Source organism: Micropterus dolomieu, linkage group LG11 (assembly GCF_021292245.1).
Source record: "Micropterus dolomieu isolate WLL.071019.BEF.003 ecotype Adirondacks linkage group LG11, ASM2129224v1, whole genome shotgun sequence".
In the NCBI taxonomy this organism is placed as follows: Eukaryota; Metazoa; Chordata; class Actinopteri; order Centrarchiformes; family Centrarchidae; genus Micropterus; species Micropterus dolomieu.
This window is the reverse complement of record NC_060160.1, coordinates 491378-508369: the sequence shown is the minus strand read 5'-3', so window position 1 is coordinate 508369 and position 16992 is coordinate 491378. Positions and strand designations below refer to the sequence as shown.

Below are 16992 nucleotides of genomic sequence, written 5' to 3'. Positions count from 1 at the left end.
CGGGGGCAGCAGGTGACCCGCAACCACAGATCCAGACTCCACAGCTCCAGAGCCAGAAACACCTGCAGGAAGTGATAGGAGGAGAGAGGAGAGGGACGAGAAAGCACAAGACTACCAGAAAGGGGAGAAGTTGTGTTAGTAACATGCAATAATGGGATGAGGTTGCATACAGAGGGAGAGAAAGTAGAGGAGAGAGGAGCTCAGTGCATCATGGGAAATCCCCCGGCAGTCTAGGCCTATAGCAGCATAACTAAGGGATGGTTCAGGACTACCTGAGCCAGCCCTAACTATAAGCTTTATCAAAGAGGAAAGTCTTAAGCCTACTCTTAAATGTGGAGATGGTGTCTGCCTCCTGAACCCAAACTGGAACCTGGTTCCACAGGAGAGGAGCTTGATAGCTGAACGCTCTGGCTCCTGGTCTACTAAACTACCTGTCAGACTCAAATTCAAACTAGCTTTGTTGGCAAGAATGTATAGAACAATATTGCCAAAGCTACATATAAAGAACATAAGGACAATTCATTTCATACATTTCATTAGGTAAAGAAATAAAACAGCAAAAGGTGTGTGTGTGTTAATACAAAATAAAATATATAAAATTAAAAATTCTGTAAAAATAAATATTAAAAAAGAGTAAATGAGTAAAACAAGGGGGTGTGTGTGTTTAAAAAATATATAAAAAATAAAATATAAATTAAAAATATTTTAATTCTTAAACTATGTAAATGATGTGAAAAAAATAATAAGCAGGTGTGTGTGTTAAAAAATTAAATAAAATATTTTAAAAAAGTAAAAAAAAAAAAAAATACTTATATTATATATATATATATATATATATATATATATATATAAGTAATGTGTGTTTTATTATAATTTAAAACATTTTAATAAAATAAATACATAACACTGTAAATGTGTGTGTGTGTATTAATAGACAAAAATGAATGAATTAATTAGTTCATTAAAAAAAAAAAAAGACAATCAGTATCAAATGTGAGATTTAAAACACAACAATTACTAAAATATCACACAATCAAAATAACTCTCTGCCTTTCACAAACAAGTCCTGTCACACTGGAAAATGATTTAGAAACCTAATTTTAATCCCCATAACGTCCTGCGATGGAACAACAGAGTCATCGGCCGGATTTCAAACAACGATGAGACTTCATATCGGGAGGAAATTTATAATCCTGCAGAGTGGTGCTCAGAGAACAAGCTGCTGCTCAACGTCAGCAAAACCAAGGAGATAAAGACTCCTGCGTCCATCAGAGGAGCTGAGGCGGAGCAGGTCAGCAGTTTCAGGTTCCTGCGAATCAGCATCACAGAGAAGCTGACATGGTCGTCTCACGTCTCCACGCTGGAGAAGGAAGCTCAGAAACGACTGGATTCCTTGAGGAAGTTTAAGAAGGCCGAGATCTTTTCCAGAGGAGCAGCAGAAAGCGTCCTGACTGGAAACATCACTAACACGGGATGTGCACGGCTCAGGACCGGAGGGCTCTGCAGCGGGGGGTTCAAACTGCTCAGAAGGTCACTGATATGTGATCACATGATGCTGTTTATCACAAAGGGTTGCGGCGTCCACAGACTGTTTAATGTGGACATGTTGGTCCATGTTGGGGACAGCTTGCTGACTTTTTGTTCCCTTGCCTGGTATTTCATGTGAATAATAAAAAATAAACTGTAAGATGGTTAACGTGTCCAGGAAGGACCTGCCAGTCCCGGGTGGCGAGGAGGCGATTATCAGAGACGCTGTTACGGACTAATAAATATCATCTTTTCATTTGAACTAGTTATTGGTTATTTTGTTTGTCTGAAACCTCAGTAGAAATGTTTGTTCCTGTCTTGGAGCTGAAGTCTGATTTAAAGATGGACATAAATAAAATACTGAGTTAACTGAAGGGCCTGGCTGCTGATGGAAAGAGACTGACCGCTGAGCCACTTCCTCAGATTTTTCCATCAGAATTAATAAAAATTATTATTAAAACTTATTTTCTTTTCATCCCAAATTCTCCAACATCCACGAAGAATCTCTTTCTGTCTTAAACGGAACCACGTGGTGGTCCGTGGGGGGGGGGGGGGGGGGGGGGGGGGGGGGGGGGGGCGCTGACGAGCTGCTGAGGAGGAGCAGCTCCACCACAGAAGAAGGAGGAGGACAGGAAGTGGAAAGGTGATCGGCAGCGTGTGATCAGATGGAAGGTGAGTGATCAGCAGCTCCTGCACGAGGATGAAACCTGCACGAGGCTCCGCGTGTTGAACAACCGCCGCCGATCAGCTGATCAGCCGCCTGTTTAAACCGGCGACAGAACCGGTTCCGATTCGGTCTCACAAAGCGGGTCAGGTCTTTAGGGGCACTTCCGGTTAGCCTGAAACTCACGTTAGGTGCGTTAGAGACGACTGCGGCTGCGCGCACGGGGCCTTTCTCATCTCCCACAGTTCTGCCTCCTCGCGAGCTCGAGGAGTCGAGGAAACAAGCATGTAAGGAAATGAGATGTTTCCTCGGAGCGTCATTTTAAAGCGACGTCAGTTAAATCTGATCTGCTGCAGCTGTTTCCCGTAAATCTGTGTCTCAAAAATAAAATCGTTATTAATCAGAATACGCTGCCCCTGAAATGATGTTATAATGTGGGATTGGAAAAGGGAACATGAGGGAGCATTTTTCTGAAGAGCTGATCAGTAACTGTTGAATGAATGGAAATAATGTGCTGGTTATAATTTCATATATATGTGTTGACTGAACATGTAACTTTACTCTCACTAGTATTATTATTATTATTATTGCTGTTCTCGTAGGTCTGTATGGTTTTAAAGAAGGAAAATAACTTCCTGACGAGATTTTGTACAATTGTGAAATGTAAATAAGGAGGGAAAAAAAAAAGTTAGAGCGAGTCCTGTACTGCCTGTGATTGGCCAGCTGGGTATTCGGGGCGTGGCTTAGCGAAGGGTCAATTCCACCGAGTAGAGGTTAGACATGAGTCATGTGATCGTTTCAGTATTGACCTACGTCCTCCCCGATCAGGCCTGGGTCTCAGGCTCGAGGATGGAGGCACAAATTTGGGAAAAGAGAAACTGCCCACAATGCATAGCGGTATGACGTGAAACACGAGGGTTACCAGGGGAAGCTTCAAAGTGACGTCAGTAAAGTCTGAGGGTTCAGGGTTCAGGGTTCAGGGAGGGGCGTCTGGGATTGGGCCGTAGTCTAACGTGAGCTGCACGCGGCTGCAGGGGCTGGGTCTAAAACCGGCGCCGCCAAGTCGGACACATTCTCCCTGCGTGAGCTCACAGTGAGCTGAGGTCATGACCGACAGCAGAACCTAAAAATGTCCGTCTGTCTCCCCTGTCAGGTCAGTCAGGTGACATCACGGTGACCCCAGCAAACAGGAAGTGCTCCGCTGTCACAGGAAGTGCCCGAAAGGTCAAAGACAACGCCGCCGACTGGCACAACCTGATGATGAGGTGGGAGAAACTCAACGAGGACGGATTCAGCGTGGCGGGAAACATCGCCAACCTGAGGCGGACACGGTGAGTCCCGTTAGTCTCCCGGCGCCTTCAGTCCTACGCCGTGGTTCTCCTCTTACATCGTCATGGTACCTGATGCTGAGCGGCTGACCAGGTTCTGGTCCAGATCAGAGATCAGTGCTAGTAAAAGCCCCGCCCACGTGACGCAGAGACCGGAGCTCTTGATCCTGGTGCTGGTTCACCCGGCCCGGTATTATAACAGATCCTGGACTGAGATCCTGGTGGACTGGCTTCGTGCTGCAGCCTCTGAAGAGACCAGCATGAACCACATGATGATAACAAAAAGAACTTCTGAGTTCTTCTCCGCCTTTTAGTCCAGTGAGCAGGTTCAGGACCGGGACCAGGACCTGCAGGACCACGCAGGTTTCCAGACGCAGGAGAGTCCAAAGGTTCTGCTTTCTACAGAAAACCTGAGAAAAGATCAGGCTCATCCGGACTCGTTAGGATCCAGGTGCTTTTAGGCTCTCTGGACCTCCAGAACATCAGGAGGAGTAAGACCCGGATCAGAAGGGACGCGTTTCCCGCAGTGAGAGGCGTCTTTTTTAAATCGTTTCCTATTGGCAGTGAGCGTCCTGCGTCCAACATTCAACTGTGAGCAGAAAAGCGCCCGACGTCATTCTCGCTTTTTTCAACTGTTTCCAGCTGCTTGGACTGTCCAGAGACAAACTGTCCCCGCCCTCATAAAGACGAAGCTGCTGGACCAGCTGGCGGTGCCACCAGCGGCGTCTCCTCTTTCTGAGGGCCTCATGTTCTCCGCTTCCTGTCTCCTGCGTGTCTCCAGGCGCCCTGCGTTTGTCTTTGATTAAAGCGACAACAGACGCAGACCTGTGGTCACGTTCCTGCAGTGAGACAAAGCTTAGATCGCTGGCGCTATAAGAGACGGACAGGACAGCTGATTCAGTGGTTGCCTAGCAACATATAATTAAAAAAAGGCGCCTCGTGTTTTCTCTCCTAGAAAGCGTAAATTCCCAGACTGCCTTTTCCTCCACCTTACACAGCATCTTACTGCTGTGTATGCAGCCGCTTCCTGTCGGCACCAGCGTCTCCTGCGCACGATCGCGCAGCTGCCAAACACCAACGGACCACGAGCTTGTTAGATTCTAAAAATACGGTTCCGTCTCTCACGTGCGACGGGGTGTCGCAGGGTTTTGACCTCATTTTTGGGCCCACATGGAGCCGTCCATGCAGGCTTTGGCCGACCCCCCCGGTCTCCACACCTTCATCACCTCCAGTCCAGCGGCGAGGTCAGTCTCAAAGCGGACTGAACGTTTCCTTAAACACAGCGGCGTTAAAAAGGCAGGAACATGCAGCGCGCTCAGTTACACAAGCGGGTGTTCGAGGCCCCGCCGTTTCTATTGGCGCCCCTGGATCACTCAAAGCAAAGAGCTGCTTCCTGTGTGACATCACTTCCTCTGACCTGCCAGGATGTGGATTTCTGGTGTTTGTAGTTTAACCATCACTTTGTCTGTTTCAGGTCTCAGAGCGATCGGCTTCTGCTGGACGACGAGTCTTCATCATCCTCCTCCTCCTCGTCTTCATCAGCTCCGTGGCAGCAGGCGGGCGAAGCTGCGGCGCTGCAAGACGAATGCCGCAAACTGCAAGACGTCATCGACAAAATGGTGACGCTCGATTTACTGTAACTGAGGAGGAAGTTTCGTTGATCGTGGAAACGAAGCTGCTGCAGTTTAAATAGAAACACCAGAGCGTGTTCGGACTGTGACCAAGTTAACGTGAGATTTGTGCGTTTGACTTGGTTTCAGCAGCGTCACAGCAGACACAGAGCAGGTTGACCTGAAGACAGACATGTAGTTACTGATACAAAGACCAACAGGTGGAACAGCCGGCGGGGGGGTCGCTTTAATTTGAAGAGACAGAAAATGCACAATAAAAAACACAAACATTTTCAGCAGTCGGCCCTTCTTTTACTTTACTGAAAGGCTTAAAGGAAACGTCGACTTTATCACCGTTAAGTTTAAACAAATCAAGTTAAAAACATAAAATGTGTATTTAGGCTCCAACATGATCAAATGTATTAAGTTTTATGACATTTTGCTTCTGAAATCCAGCCTGAATCCACTAAAAAGTTTAATCTGATTGGATTTCGGCTGTCAGATTGGATCAAATCCTGAAAATGGGTTGTTCAAAAGAAAAAAAAAAATAAAGGATTCTGAAATCTGATTAGATCACCTGATCTGGATCCAACCTTCAGTTTGTGGTGTTCAGAACTTTGTAGTAGAATCAGGATTATCCTGATCCCAACAGAAGGCTGGATGGATTTCAGGAGCACAATGTCATAAAACTTTTTCCAGCAACTGGGTCCTGGAGAAACAGATCTGACTTTAAAGAAAAACTATTCGACCGTAAGCTGGTGCAGAACTAACTAATGAACTGTTTAATGTTCAGATAACTGAATGTTCGGCCCCTGAGGCGACCCCCGGGCCCCTCAGGGCGACCCCCGGGCCCCTCAGGGCGACCCCCTTCTCATGCTTGTTTCTGATGTCGATTCATCTTCTGATTCCCGTCAGGTTGTCGTGGTGACGAAGATGGAGCGCTTGATGACATCACAGCGTGGCGTTCAGGATCTGGAGGAGTTTCAGTTCGGACCTGAAGGAAGAAAGTTTCCTCTGTTTCACAGCTGGAGCAGCAAACACTTCGGTGAGTTTTCCCGCAGTGCGCCTGCGTGATGTCGGCAGCTTGTTCCCGCGGCGCTCTGACGTCTGTCTCGTTGCAGAGGACTCGTCTCGTTTCCTGCTGCGGTGCTTCAGTCGGGAGCTGAAGCTGAAGCAGTTGATCCTGCAGGAACTCGCCCACGCCGCGACCTCCGACCTCTGCATGGTCTACCTGTCCTGCTGGCTGCACCAGCCCTTCGTCCCCCCCCAGGCCAGACTGACCCTGGAGGCCCTGCTGCTGGAGACCGGCCACCGCACGCTGTGATGTCATACGGACAGGAGTTAGCTTAGCTTAGCTCGGACCGCAGGGGAGCTGGTGAGCAGCTGCGGAAACGGCAGCAGGCGGATCCACTTCCTGAGGCTGCGGGCGAACTGCGACTCTTTGATACGAGGGGATCGCCCGTTTCCTGTCACCTGTGGTCCTCAGGTGTGTTTCTGTCGGAGCAGCGCCAGTCTCCAGATTCACTCTGAATGTTTTTGTTAACTGACATTTGTTGCTGTAACAGTAAAGATAGTTTCTGAAGAACAAAGTGTCACCGTGTCCATCAAACTGCTCGCCGCTCTGCCGTAGCTGCACGCCGTGCCGGAAGGTTACTTTGGAAATGTAATGGATGATTACAAGTGATTTAAAATGCAGAGTGATGTAACTTATTACATTTAATTACTTTTTACAGGAGTGACACGCCTGATGACATCATCACACAGAGGTCAGAGCTGATCAGTTTATTGGAGGAACATGAAATGTGTGTAATCAACATGACAAACCAGTAAAGGTGGATCTCCTCCCAGCGCTCCGCAGTCCGTCCTCACATCGTTACAAACTTTACGTCTGGAAAATGTTTCGCCGTGAAGTTTTATAAAAAGTAATAAAATAGTGCAACTTTTTTTAAACTTTGTTTTTCATATTTATCTACATATAAACAACTAATCAAGACGTCTCTAGATGAAGCGCTCCAAACATGGAAACACTGAAAAAGAAACAAGTTTACAAATTTACAATCTTTCCAGAATCCTTAAAAACCAGCCGAAGAGCCGCCGCCGCCGCCATCACCGGTGAGAACTGAGTCGACCAATCAGACCACGAGCTGAGATGATAAATGAGAGTACGGGAGCCCAGAGAGGACACTACGTACTCACAAACTTCAGTCTTCTCCTTATACTACCGTTGAGTCTATGACCCAGAGGGCAGGACTTGCCGAGTCCTGATCTTCAGGTCACGTTGCTCTCAGGACAGCAGCTCAGCTTCACAAAATAAAATAAGAAAATGAGTCGATCGATGACGACGTGGCCCGGCAGCCTCTCTGCTTTCTGAACGGAGAAACACTTCAAACTGGTTTTTAAACGGTCTGATGAAGACAGAACGAGATGCAGGCGGGACGTTAAGTCTGTCCTCAGGTGTTGATCTGAAACAGGGCGGAACCGACACCTGAGCCACAGCGGTCTGAGGACTCGTCGGGCCCCCTTCGGTTATAGTGTACAGGATGTCCTGAGGGGGGCGCTACAGGAAACTGTCTGGCCGACAGGTGCGTGTTAGTGTGATGTGGTTCAGGTCAGGTTGTGGTCTTCCAATTCTGTTCAGGGTTCACTGAGGAGTTTTGGCTCCATCGGAAGCCTCAATACCCAGCAGGGCCTGGACTGCCTCCAGAGGGACCCCCTCAGGGGTCTGGATGTGCATGGTGGTTCCGTCGGGCCCGTTGACTATCACGATCCCGTCTAATCCTGGTTCTGCCAGCTGGACCGTCAGCCCCTCAGTCTGTATGTAGATCTCCTGACCCTCCTGCAGCTCTTTGGGCTCACAGGGGTCTGTGGAGCTGGACTCGGCCTGGCAGGAGTCCTTCTGCTGAAGCTCAGAGGGAGCCAGAGTCTGGACTGAGCTGGACTCGGGAGTCTGGACTGAGCTGGACTCGGGAGTCTGGACTGAGCTGGACTCGGGAGTCTTTGAGTCTGTGGTGGTCTCGGGACTTGAACCCAAAGCTTTCTCCAGCTCCTTCATCTGGGCTGTGATGTCACTGGTGCTCAGGACCTGGTCCTGGCTTGCTGGCAGAGTCTCCACCTGGGTGGTGGTCTGCAGAGGCCCCTGGTCCTGGTCCTCAGCTGGGGTCACTTCCATGGGGGTGACAGGCGGAGGAGCTTGGGTGGAGGGCATCTTAGCAGAGCTGGAGCCAGAGGAGCTGGGGGACCAGAGAAACACATCAGCCCTGTAGACCTGGTCCAGGTGTGACACTGACAGTCTCCAGATCACCTGTTCTACCTGTACACTCACCTGGAGGCGGAGTCTGCGGTGGTGGTCAGCAGTTTGGATGCACCTGGGATCACCAGGGGGGACACAGAGACCGAGCAGGGCTTCAGAGAGGAGGTCACAGGGGGCACAGGGGGCGAAGGGGTCCCTGCGGCTCCACCTGGGAAAGAAAAGTTCAAAATATCAGCTGCAGTAGTGAAACTGCAGTAGTATGAAGTACAAACGCAGTACTGGTACCTGTTCTGGGCGTCTCGATGCCGTTCTGGTGAACAGAAACGCTGTTCTCCATCTTGAATCTCTTTGAAGGCGGCAGCATCTTTGAATTCTGGGAAACAGAGTTTTTAAGTGAATCAGACTGGACCTGGATCAGGTGTTTAGCTGCCACAGAGTCCTGGTTCCAAAGTCCCGGTTTCTATCAGAGTACAACTGTACTACGAAGCGAGGTACCCGGCTAATCCAGGAGAAACTTCCTGCTGAACCCGTACTACAAAAGGGGGACAGGTTTTCCCAGAGGTCAGTGCACCTCTAAACTCTGAGCAGGTTATCTCCATGGTTACTTTAATTAATCCACGCCTCCAGGTCTGATCCTGACTGGTTCCTCTGCAGCTGAGCTGGGACTCTGGGAGCAGACCTGAACAGCGATCCTGAAGGTTTCCTGTACACGTCTGTATATTAATACACGGAGACGGGGAGGGCTAACGATCTGATGAAAGAATGCGGAGTGAGATGTGAAGCCGTGTGCTTCCTCCAGAGCCTCACTTCAATGTTAAGAATATATAAAGTAATAAAGTGTTTTTCTTTCCATACATGTACATTAAAATGTGTTGTTCCCGTTAACGCCTGCCCCCTGCCCCCCCATCAATCTGAGAAGCACCTGTGATCTCGATCCACATTTTATTGTGCGTCATGTAATGTGGGGAACTGGTCTTGACTACAACACTAGTTGTAGGTTTGTCGTAGATTTAGCCGTTAACGTGTCTTTAACTGCTCATATCCAGACACTGTCGACGCCATTCTTCTGGAGAAGAAACACAAACACGGCTCTTTGATGCAGGGCAACGATCACAATATCATTTTCCTCAATAACAATAGAATGAATGTTCAATATATCCTCAATAAAGATTCGTTTAATTCATTTGAATCGCAAACAAATTAGTACTTTTTCTATTAAAATATTTATTTTGTTGAGGAAAAGGGACTAAAAAAAGATTTACTGATCATATTTGTTGAATTTTTATCATAATAGTTTTGAATGTTCTCCCTCAGATTTGTGAAGTGATCCACTGTCTGGACCACATAATTCACCAGCTGGTTTCTTCAATGTTCACTCGGGAGCAAAAATCAGCCTTTAAACTCAAAAGAAATAATGATTTGACGTTTATCGTGATAATTATCGAATGATATGAAATGTTTTTATCGTGATAACATTTTTGGCCCTAATTCAAGTCAACTAACAAACATCTTTTTTCACCGTCGTAGTTTGAATTTGTTTGGTAACCCGAGTTAAATCTGAGCAGGTTAAAGTCTTTGCCTGCTACACCGGCAGTGTCCGGAGAGGAAGAGTTTAAAGACACGTTAACGGCTAAATCAAAGCCAGGTTAAGCTTGTTGGCAGAGCACTGAGTAAACGTGTAATTATCTTCAGTGCTCTTGTTGTAATTCTCTGGTTAGTATTCGATGGGCTCTTCTTTTATGTGTAATGTGATGAAGATGTAAAGCTGCAGCTGCACGTCGTGTCCACGGTCATATAAATATGGAGTCGGGGGGGAAACTTCCAAGATGAAGATTTAGAGGAACTAATAATCACAAAAACACTCAACATTTCTGATTATATTTATAAGGAGGTGTGTATTAATACTTCTCATCCTAACACGGAGTACAGATGTGGTGTGTAGTATACAGAGTAACCTCGAGTCAACCTCTTCTGTCAAATTCATGCAAAACGCCTCTTCAAGGCAGATGCACAGTAAATTGAATTTAGGTCAAGAAAGATATCAGAATGACTGTAAGAGCTACTGGAACTGATGAATATCAGCTTAAACACTAAAACTAATAGATTTTTCATTTCATTTGAAAATGTTTGCTAACAAATGCCTGCAGACAGCTACAGCTGGGAAACACTGCAGGGCCGCAGCATAAAGCCTTACCTAGAACAAGTTTACATTTCATACCAATGCCATGAAAAATGACTGTTTGACACAGCATATTTTTTCTAAAACAGCCCCGCCCCCTTGGCGGCAGGCGGCTGCGTCGCTCCGTATCAGCCGGCAGCTCCACGCAGACGTGCGTTTCTGCTGGTAGATCATGAACTTCCTACTTAAAGCTGGAGGTCGTTATTTTCAGAATCCTATTGGCTACAGGAAGCGCCCGTCATCGGCAGTTGGTTGCAATTGGTTCAGGAAATAACAGGGGCCGGCCCTTCCTCACAGCGCAGGCTCTCATTGGCTGTTGTAGGCGGTGAAAGGGACATGTGAGCTCCTATTGGGTCAGATTTGGTGTCAGTCGAAAGGTCAGAGTTCAGCAGCTAATTTGAATACAAGCTATCGTAGTCGTTTCCGTTCAAATCGGAGTTATTCCGGTTATAATGACGTACGAGCCGCGTCTGCCGGCAGATCTGAAGCGATGCGGCAGCCGTCTGAGGATTTACTGATGGAATCATGTGTTTCGAACTAAATGTTTTACTGGATTGGATCATCTGGACAGCGTAACAAGAGCGTTTGTTGTTGGAATATAATCCATCGGTGGATTAAGTTACTGTGAGGCTTCGTCGGTGAGTCGCGTCACTTTTCACTGTATCTTGGACTTTAGCTTTCAGACGGTGGATCATTCGAGTATGAAGTTAACACAGCAGCTGTGTGCACAGACCGAAAGTTAAATCGCCATGGCAACAGGCCTCAGGTAACACCTGTCTCTCCCTTTCGGATTAATCAGAAAGTTACACCTGAAGTTACCCGGAGAAGCCAGGTACCTAGCTTCGTAGTACAGGCCTCTGGACTCTGGCACCAGTGTGCAGGTACAGATACCGGATCCAGACCAAACCTGGATCCTGCTCTCAGAACGCGATGGCGTGTTTACCTCCATGTATCGGACGTTCTTATTGGTCAGACTGGAGCTGGGAGACGCTCCAGGAACCACCTTCATCCTGTTCACCTCATCCAGGATCCCCAGAGACCGGGCCACCTGAAACACACAGTACAGTCCACAGACCGCTACACACACCCGCAGCAGAACCTCCACAGCAGAACCCAGTAGGACGTCTCACCTCGATGTTCCTGACCTCCAGCGGCATGGCCCCGCCCTGAGGGCTGATGATGTAGTCCTGAGCAGCCTGTCTCACCTGAGCCTGCAGGGACTCAAACTCACGGTAGATGTCTGGAAACCGAGTCCGAGCTGGACCGCCGCGCTCCACCTGAAACAGCCAGAGGACAGAGCCGTCTGTCAGGAATACCAGAGCACAAAGTACACTTCCTGACCCGGGTCTAAAGAAGGACCATCAGAGACACGTGTCCTTGATTACTCTGAAGAGTCCAGCTACTCAACATGTGCTGCTTTGTGTTCTGCTGACACTCGGTGCGAAGCGTCGCCTGTTCGCAGTCCGACCAGCTGTGGAGTCAGCGCTTTTCATAAAAGAGCAGCGGTCTCATTTTTAAAAGGTTCCTGAAGCTTCCTCTGCTCTCTGGTCTATTGTCCTCTAAATGGGACCATAATTTATTTATTATTTATGCCTACAGTGGGCGGGGGGGGGGGCATCAAAAGCTCAACTGGCCTCATGTAAAGCTGCTTCAGAGCTGCAAGGTGGAAAAAGCTCTGCAGCCGAGCAACAAATACTTCCTTCTGATATCTCTAGTTTCAACAACGACCGATGAAGCAACAGCCAACGAGCTAAACACCATCGTTTATCACAAACAGGACACAGAGGAGCAGCTCAACGGCGAGCTACGACGTTCGCTTTGCTCTGCAGATGAAGCGCCTGACGGTAACAAGGACCATTTGATTTGTCAATGCTGCTGATTTACAGGAGGATCTGCTCTCCTGCAAACCAACCAGAGCGCCAGCAGAAGAACTCTGACGCCGACTTAAAAGAGGCCGGTCCGAAATGACTGCGTGGGGATGTGCACAGACGGCGCTCAGTGGACGCTCAGCAGTGGACACACTGAAACACCGCGAAGAGCTGAAGACGTCACGACAGACGTCGTCGTAAACTACATCAAAACCCGACCCGTCAAAGCTCGGATGCACGGTGAAGAACCAGAAGAAGAAATATACACACAAACATACACAGAGCGTGTACTGTGAGAGTATTAGTGTGTACCTTTGCCAGCAGCAGCTCCCACAGACTCAACACTTTGGTCAAACGAGGAAGAACGATGTCCATCAGCTCCTCGTCCTCACACTGCTCCACCAGCTGAAACACCACATCAGGTCATTACATCACGCCTTCAAAGAAAAACTTTACTTTGAAAGTCCACGTCTCCACTTCCTCCCTCTTACCTCCTGCAGTCGGTCTCGTCTCCTCTCCGCCTGCTGCTCGGCAGTCACTGTGGCGATGGCGAGCTTTGGCGGTCGACCACGACGCCCCCGTCTGCTGACGAGGCCGACTGTCACCTGAGAGAACTGACCAATCAGATTAACCAATTAGTTACCATGAAGAAGAGCAGCAGGTGAAGGGTTACTGTTGTGGTGCCCTGCACAGGTTGAGGTGAGCTCACCTTAGGAGGCGGCCCTAGTGATCGGCCCCGGCCGCGGCCCCGGCCCCTGCCTCTCCCTCGTCCTCGGGGCCGGCCGGGGCCCCGGTGATGGAGGCCTCGGAGTCCCACAGCTGCCGCTGGCCCCCCCTCCACCTGAAGACAGAAAGTAAAAGTCAGACAGGTAAATAACAACCAGGCAGCAGGTGTGATATGATCCTCCCTCCAGGTCTGAGCTCTGATTGGTGGATCAGTCTCTAACCCTGTTTGTTGCTGGGGCAGCGGGTTTGTCCTCCTTCTTCTTCTCCTCCTCCTCTTCCTCTTCTTCTCTGGCGCCACCTGCCGTCGTCTCCTGTGAATGGCTGTCTTCTCTGAGGGGGCGTGGTGTGTTGCCAGGCGTGTTGCCGGGCGGATCAGGCTCGCCATGGGTCGGGTTTAGTTTGTAGTGCCGGTTCAAGCCTCCGGGACCGATGTAGGCCTTGTCGCAGGTCTGGCAGCGGTGGGACCGGGACTTGTGGCTGTAGGTGAGGGATGTGCCGGGGGCGGGGCCGTCCTTCCTCCCGCCCTCCTCCTCCTCCACGCTCATGTCTGAGTAGTCGTCGGAGTCGGACTGGTGGCTGTCGGCCAGGTCCTCCGTCTTTATGAACTTGTAGTCTTTGGCTTTGTACTTTGGTGGCCTGGAGACCCGACCGGATCGGGTCTGGACCTTCACCGCCTTCTTTTCCCTCTTCTTCACCTTCTTCTCTTTTTCCTTGTCTCTGTCCTTCACCGCTGGGGCCGGGTTCAAAGAGGGCGGGGCTACTGCGGCGGGCCGGGCAGCAGCAGGTGTGGCGGCCTGTACTGGGACCGCCGTGAGGACCGCAGGTGGTTTAACGGGGCTCTTACTGGGGGCTGCTGTCGTGCCGTTAGTGGGGGCCTTTATTAGCGGGACGCTAGCAGTTTTAGCAACAGAGGTGGGCGGGGTCTTGACGATGGGGGGGGCCTGGACTCTGATGGGGGACATGGCAGTTTTCTGAGCCGGACTGGCGCCGTTGCCTGCTGATGTCGTCTGGCCCGTGAGCTTGTGGACCAACGGGAGCAGAGATCCAACGACGGGGACGGGGCTCTGCAGCAGCAGCTGGATGGGGGTCTCCCCCGGGCCCTGCTGCAGGAAGAACTGCTGACCCTGCTGACCCACCGCAGGCTGGATGTGGATGATCTGAGCGCTGCTCACGCTGCCATTGGCCGACAGCTTCACCTGCGGATGATTGACAGCTACGCTCTTCTGCTGGGGGGCGGTGCTGGGCTTCACTTCTGGCTTGGGGGGAACCTGGATCTGGATCCTGATGGGTTCTGACTAAAAAAAGACAGAAACCAGACAGCAGATGAAAACTCAGAGATCGGACCTGTGAGGAGGGCTGTTGCTTATTACCCGATTAACAAACCAATTTATCCAAAATAAACTCAATTAATCAATATTTTATTCAATTCATTAGAATAATGACAACAGCAGCATCTTAAAGTGAATCCAGTTTCCTCGTCACTGATGTGTTGTGATGACAACAACAGACAGTAATCAGGCTGCTTTACTTTAAATGTTCCTGGAGTTATTTTCAGTACTGAGTGATGCACTCTGATAATCAGATGTTTCTGCATCAGCGTGGAGCAAAGAAACACCTGAAACATCGTTGCAGCTCTATTGCGGAGCGGCCGTCAGAGCTCCAGGATACTTTCGCTTCACGTGTTCGTGGACACCAGCTGTGCTGCAGTGAAGCTCACGGAGCAGCACGCTGCTCCGTGAGCTAAAGTCCCAAACTTTAGACGGTCCGCTAGTTGCAGCTTGTCCGGGGGAATCCCAGCTAACAGCGGATGCAGCGACGCTTCGACGCACGTAATGCGAGTCGAGGAATCGCCAAGAAACAGGTGAAGCAACACGACCAGTCTGTGATACCAGAAACATGAAGTTCTAATAAACTACTTCAGATTAAACCCGAACACCAAGCCACACTACTTCAGATTAAACCCGAACACCAAGCCAAACTACTTCAGATTAAACCCGAACACCAAGCCAAACTACTTCAGATTAAACCCGAACACCAAGCCAAACTACTTCAGATTAAACCCGAACACCAAGCCAAACTACTTCAGATTAAACCCGAACACCAAGCCAAACTACTTCAGATTAAACCCGAACACCAAGCCAAACTACTTCAGATTAAACCCGAACACCAAGCCAAACTACTTCAGATTAAACCCGAACACCAAGCCACACTACTTCAGATTAAACCCGAACACCAAGCCCAACTACTTCAGATTAAACCCGAACACGAGATTCAGGGTCCAGGAGAGGTCACAATATCCAGCGGCTCACATGAAAAACCCAAATTCTGAATAAACAAACAGATTTTTGTGAAACAGAAATGTTTTTTTTCTGCTCCTGTCAATCATCCCCTGGCCTCTCAGACTGACCCTGTGGCCCCATGCGGGGTCCCGTCCCCTTGGTTGGGAACCTTGTCCTGTTCTGATGACAGTGCAGGTGAGCCGACAGGTGAGTGGAGCTCAGTTGCAGAGCCTCAAACAGAAACAGGCAGAGGGGTCAGTCTAGATCAGTCTGGACAAGGTGAGTACGCTACAGTCCAGATAAACCAAACTGATCTTAAACCGGGCTCCACATCAGACTCACCTTCTTCTGGACCACCTGGACTGGGCTGCAGGTCTGCATGGCGACCTGCTGGGCGACGCTCTTCAGCTGCTGAGACGCGTTATTCTGGGTGGTGGTCTTTAAGTTCTGCTGAGGGACCTGAACCTGCTTCTGCTGCTTCAGACCCTGCTGGACTTGGACCTGCTGCTTCAGACCTTGTTGGGGGACCTGGACGCGGACCTGCTGCTGCGACTTGGCAACCTGGTTGATGACCTGCTGCAGCTGACTCGGGTCCAGGGCCGTGTTGTGGACCGGGACGGTTTTGACCATCTGGCTTTGCTGGAGCAGCTGGGCGGCCTCGGTGTCGGAGACCTGGACGATCTGCTGCTTGGTGAGTTGATCCAGCAGAGCCTGCTGCTCCTCGGCCGTCAGTCCGGATCCCTCCACCAGGCTCCCGTCCGGCTGCACGTAGATGATGGTGGTGTTGACCAGGTCCGGGCCCAGTCCGGAGAACTCTGAGCCCACCAGGATGCTCTGTTCCTGGGGGCAGCTCTGTAAGAAGTCCGCCAGCTGAGCTCCAGACACTGCCGGTACACTCTCCCCGGGCTGCGTGGTGTCGGCACCGGACCCTGTCTGTGAACCCGCCGCGGGCTGACTGCTCTGCTCAGCGGCCGCTGCCGGTAACATGTCCCCGGACTGGGTGCACTGGGCGGCGGGGGGCTGGACCGGGTCCCCCGGAGGCTCCGCGGCTGTTATTGTTCTGGTCGAACCGCTGTCATCCTCGTTGTCCGCCATTTTGGCTGTGAGGCTAACTGTTAGCTTAGCTCGGACTGGGGGCCAGTTGGTGGATCAATTCAACCTAATCGCCGATCGATATTACCGAATAAATTGGTCGTTATAAAATCCTGTGTGTGCTGGAAAATAAAACGCTGCGCCGGGATGAAGGACAACATTAACGGGAGCGGGAATAACGGGAGCAGAAACGGGATGGCTGGGGGCGTTTTGTACTAGCTTAGCTTAGCCGTCAGCGGGAGCGGGAGCTCGGACTCCCCGGACCGGATCCACCACCGGACCGGACTCAACATTTAATGTTGATTATTTTATAAATATGAACGACGGTACTTGGGAATACTGAAAATAAAACTAACCTTTTTAGTTTAAAAAAAAAAAATCAAATAGAAATGTGTTTTTTAATTTTGTGTAACCATGTGACCATCTGCATTTAGACGTTATTTCACAAATAAAATCAAAATTGTGTTTG

General features: G+C 49.6%; 2 protein-coding genes across 3 annotated transcripts; one reads left to right on the top strand and one right to left on the bottom strand.

The window, feature by feature from the left end:
- Positions 1-2131: 2131 nt before the first annotated feature.
- Positions 2132-7079, top strand: LOC123978615 (cyclin-dependent kinase 2 interacting protein). 2 transcript variants are annotated; one of them, XR_006827019.1, is made up of 6 exons: positions 2132-2199; positions 3345-3522; positions 4994-5138; positions 6045-6174; positions 6251-6615; positions 6863-7079. XR_006827019.1 is itself a non-coding variant. In XM_046061952.1 (5 exons), exons 1-5 carry the CDS (start codon positions 2193-2195, stop codon positions 6451-6453), a joined length of 663 nt encoding a protein of 220 aa, XP_045917908.1. In that variant the 5' UTR covers positions 2132-2192; the 3' UTR covers positions 6454-7079. The 2 variants fall into 2 exon arrangements, 1 of the variants encoding a protein (XP_045917908.1); XM_046061952.1 differs by having other exon boundaries at positions 6251-7079.
- znf839 (zinc finger protein 839) lies at positions 6897-16841 on the bottom strand. Its single transcript, XM_046061946.1, has 10 exons — positions 15774-16841; positions 13374-14447; positions 13136-13267; positions 12918-13040; positions 12739-12831; positions 11689-11835; positions 11502-11606; positions 8665-8752; positions 8452-8587; positions 6897-8359 (listed from the first exon to the last, which is right to left on the bottom strand). Exons 1-10 carry the CDS (start codon positions 16524-16526, stop codon positions 7771-7773), a joined length of 3240 nt encoding a protein of 1079 aa, XP_045917902.1. The 5' UTR covers positions 16527-16841; the 3' UTR covers positions 6897-7770.
- Between the last annotated feature and the right edge of the window lie 151 nt (positions 16842-16992).

Excerpts from the sequence above, each read along its gene's own strand:
- LOC123978615 (XM_046061952.1), top strand. Across the intron at positions 5,139-6,044 it reads AAGACGTCATCGACAAAATG|GTTGTCGTGGTGACGAAGAT; the intron begins GTGACGCTCGAT and ends GATTCCCGTCAG. Across the intron at positions 6,175-6,250 it reads CTGGAGCAGCAAACACTTCG|AGGACTCGTCTCGTTTCCTG; the intron begins GTGAGTTTTCCC and ends GTCTCGTTGCAG.
- znf839 (XM_046061946.1), bottom strand. The coding sequence starts at position 16,526 with ATGGCGGACAACGAGGATGACAGCGGTTCGACCAGAACAATAACAGCC. Across the intron at positions 13,268-13,373 it reads CTGCCCCAGCAACAAACAGG|GTGGAGGGGGGGCCAGCGGC; the intron begins GTTAGAGACTGA and ends TTCTGTCTTCAG. Across the intron at positions 11,607-11,688 it reads TGGAGGTCAGGAACATCGAG|GTGGCCCGGTCTCTGGGGAT; the intron begins GTGAGACGTCCT and ends TGTGTGTTTCAG.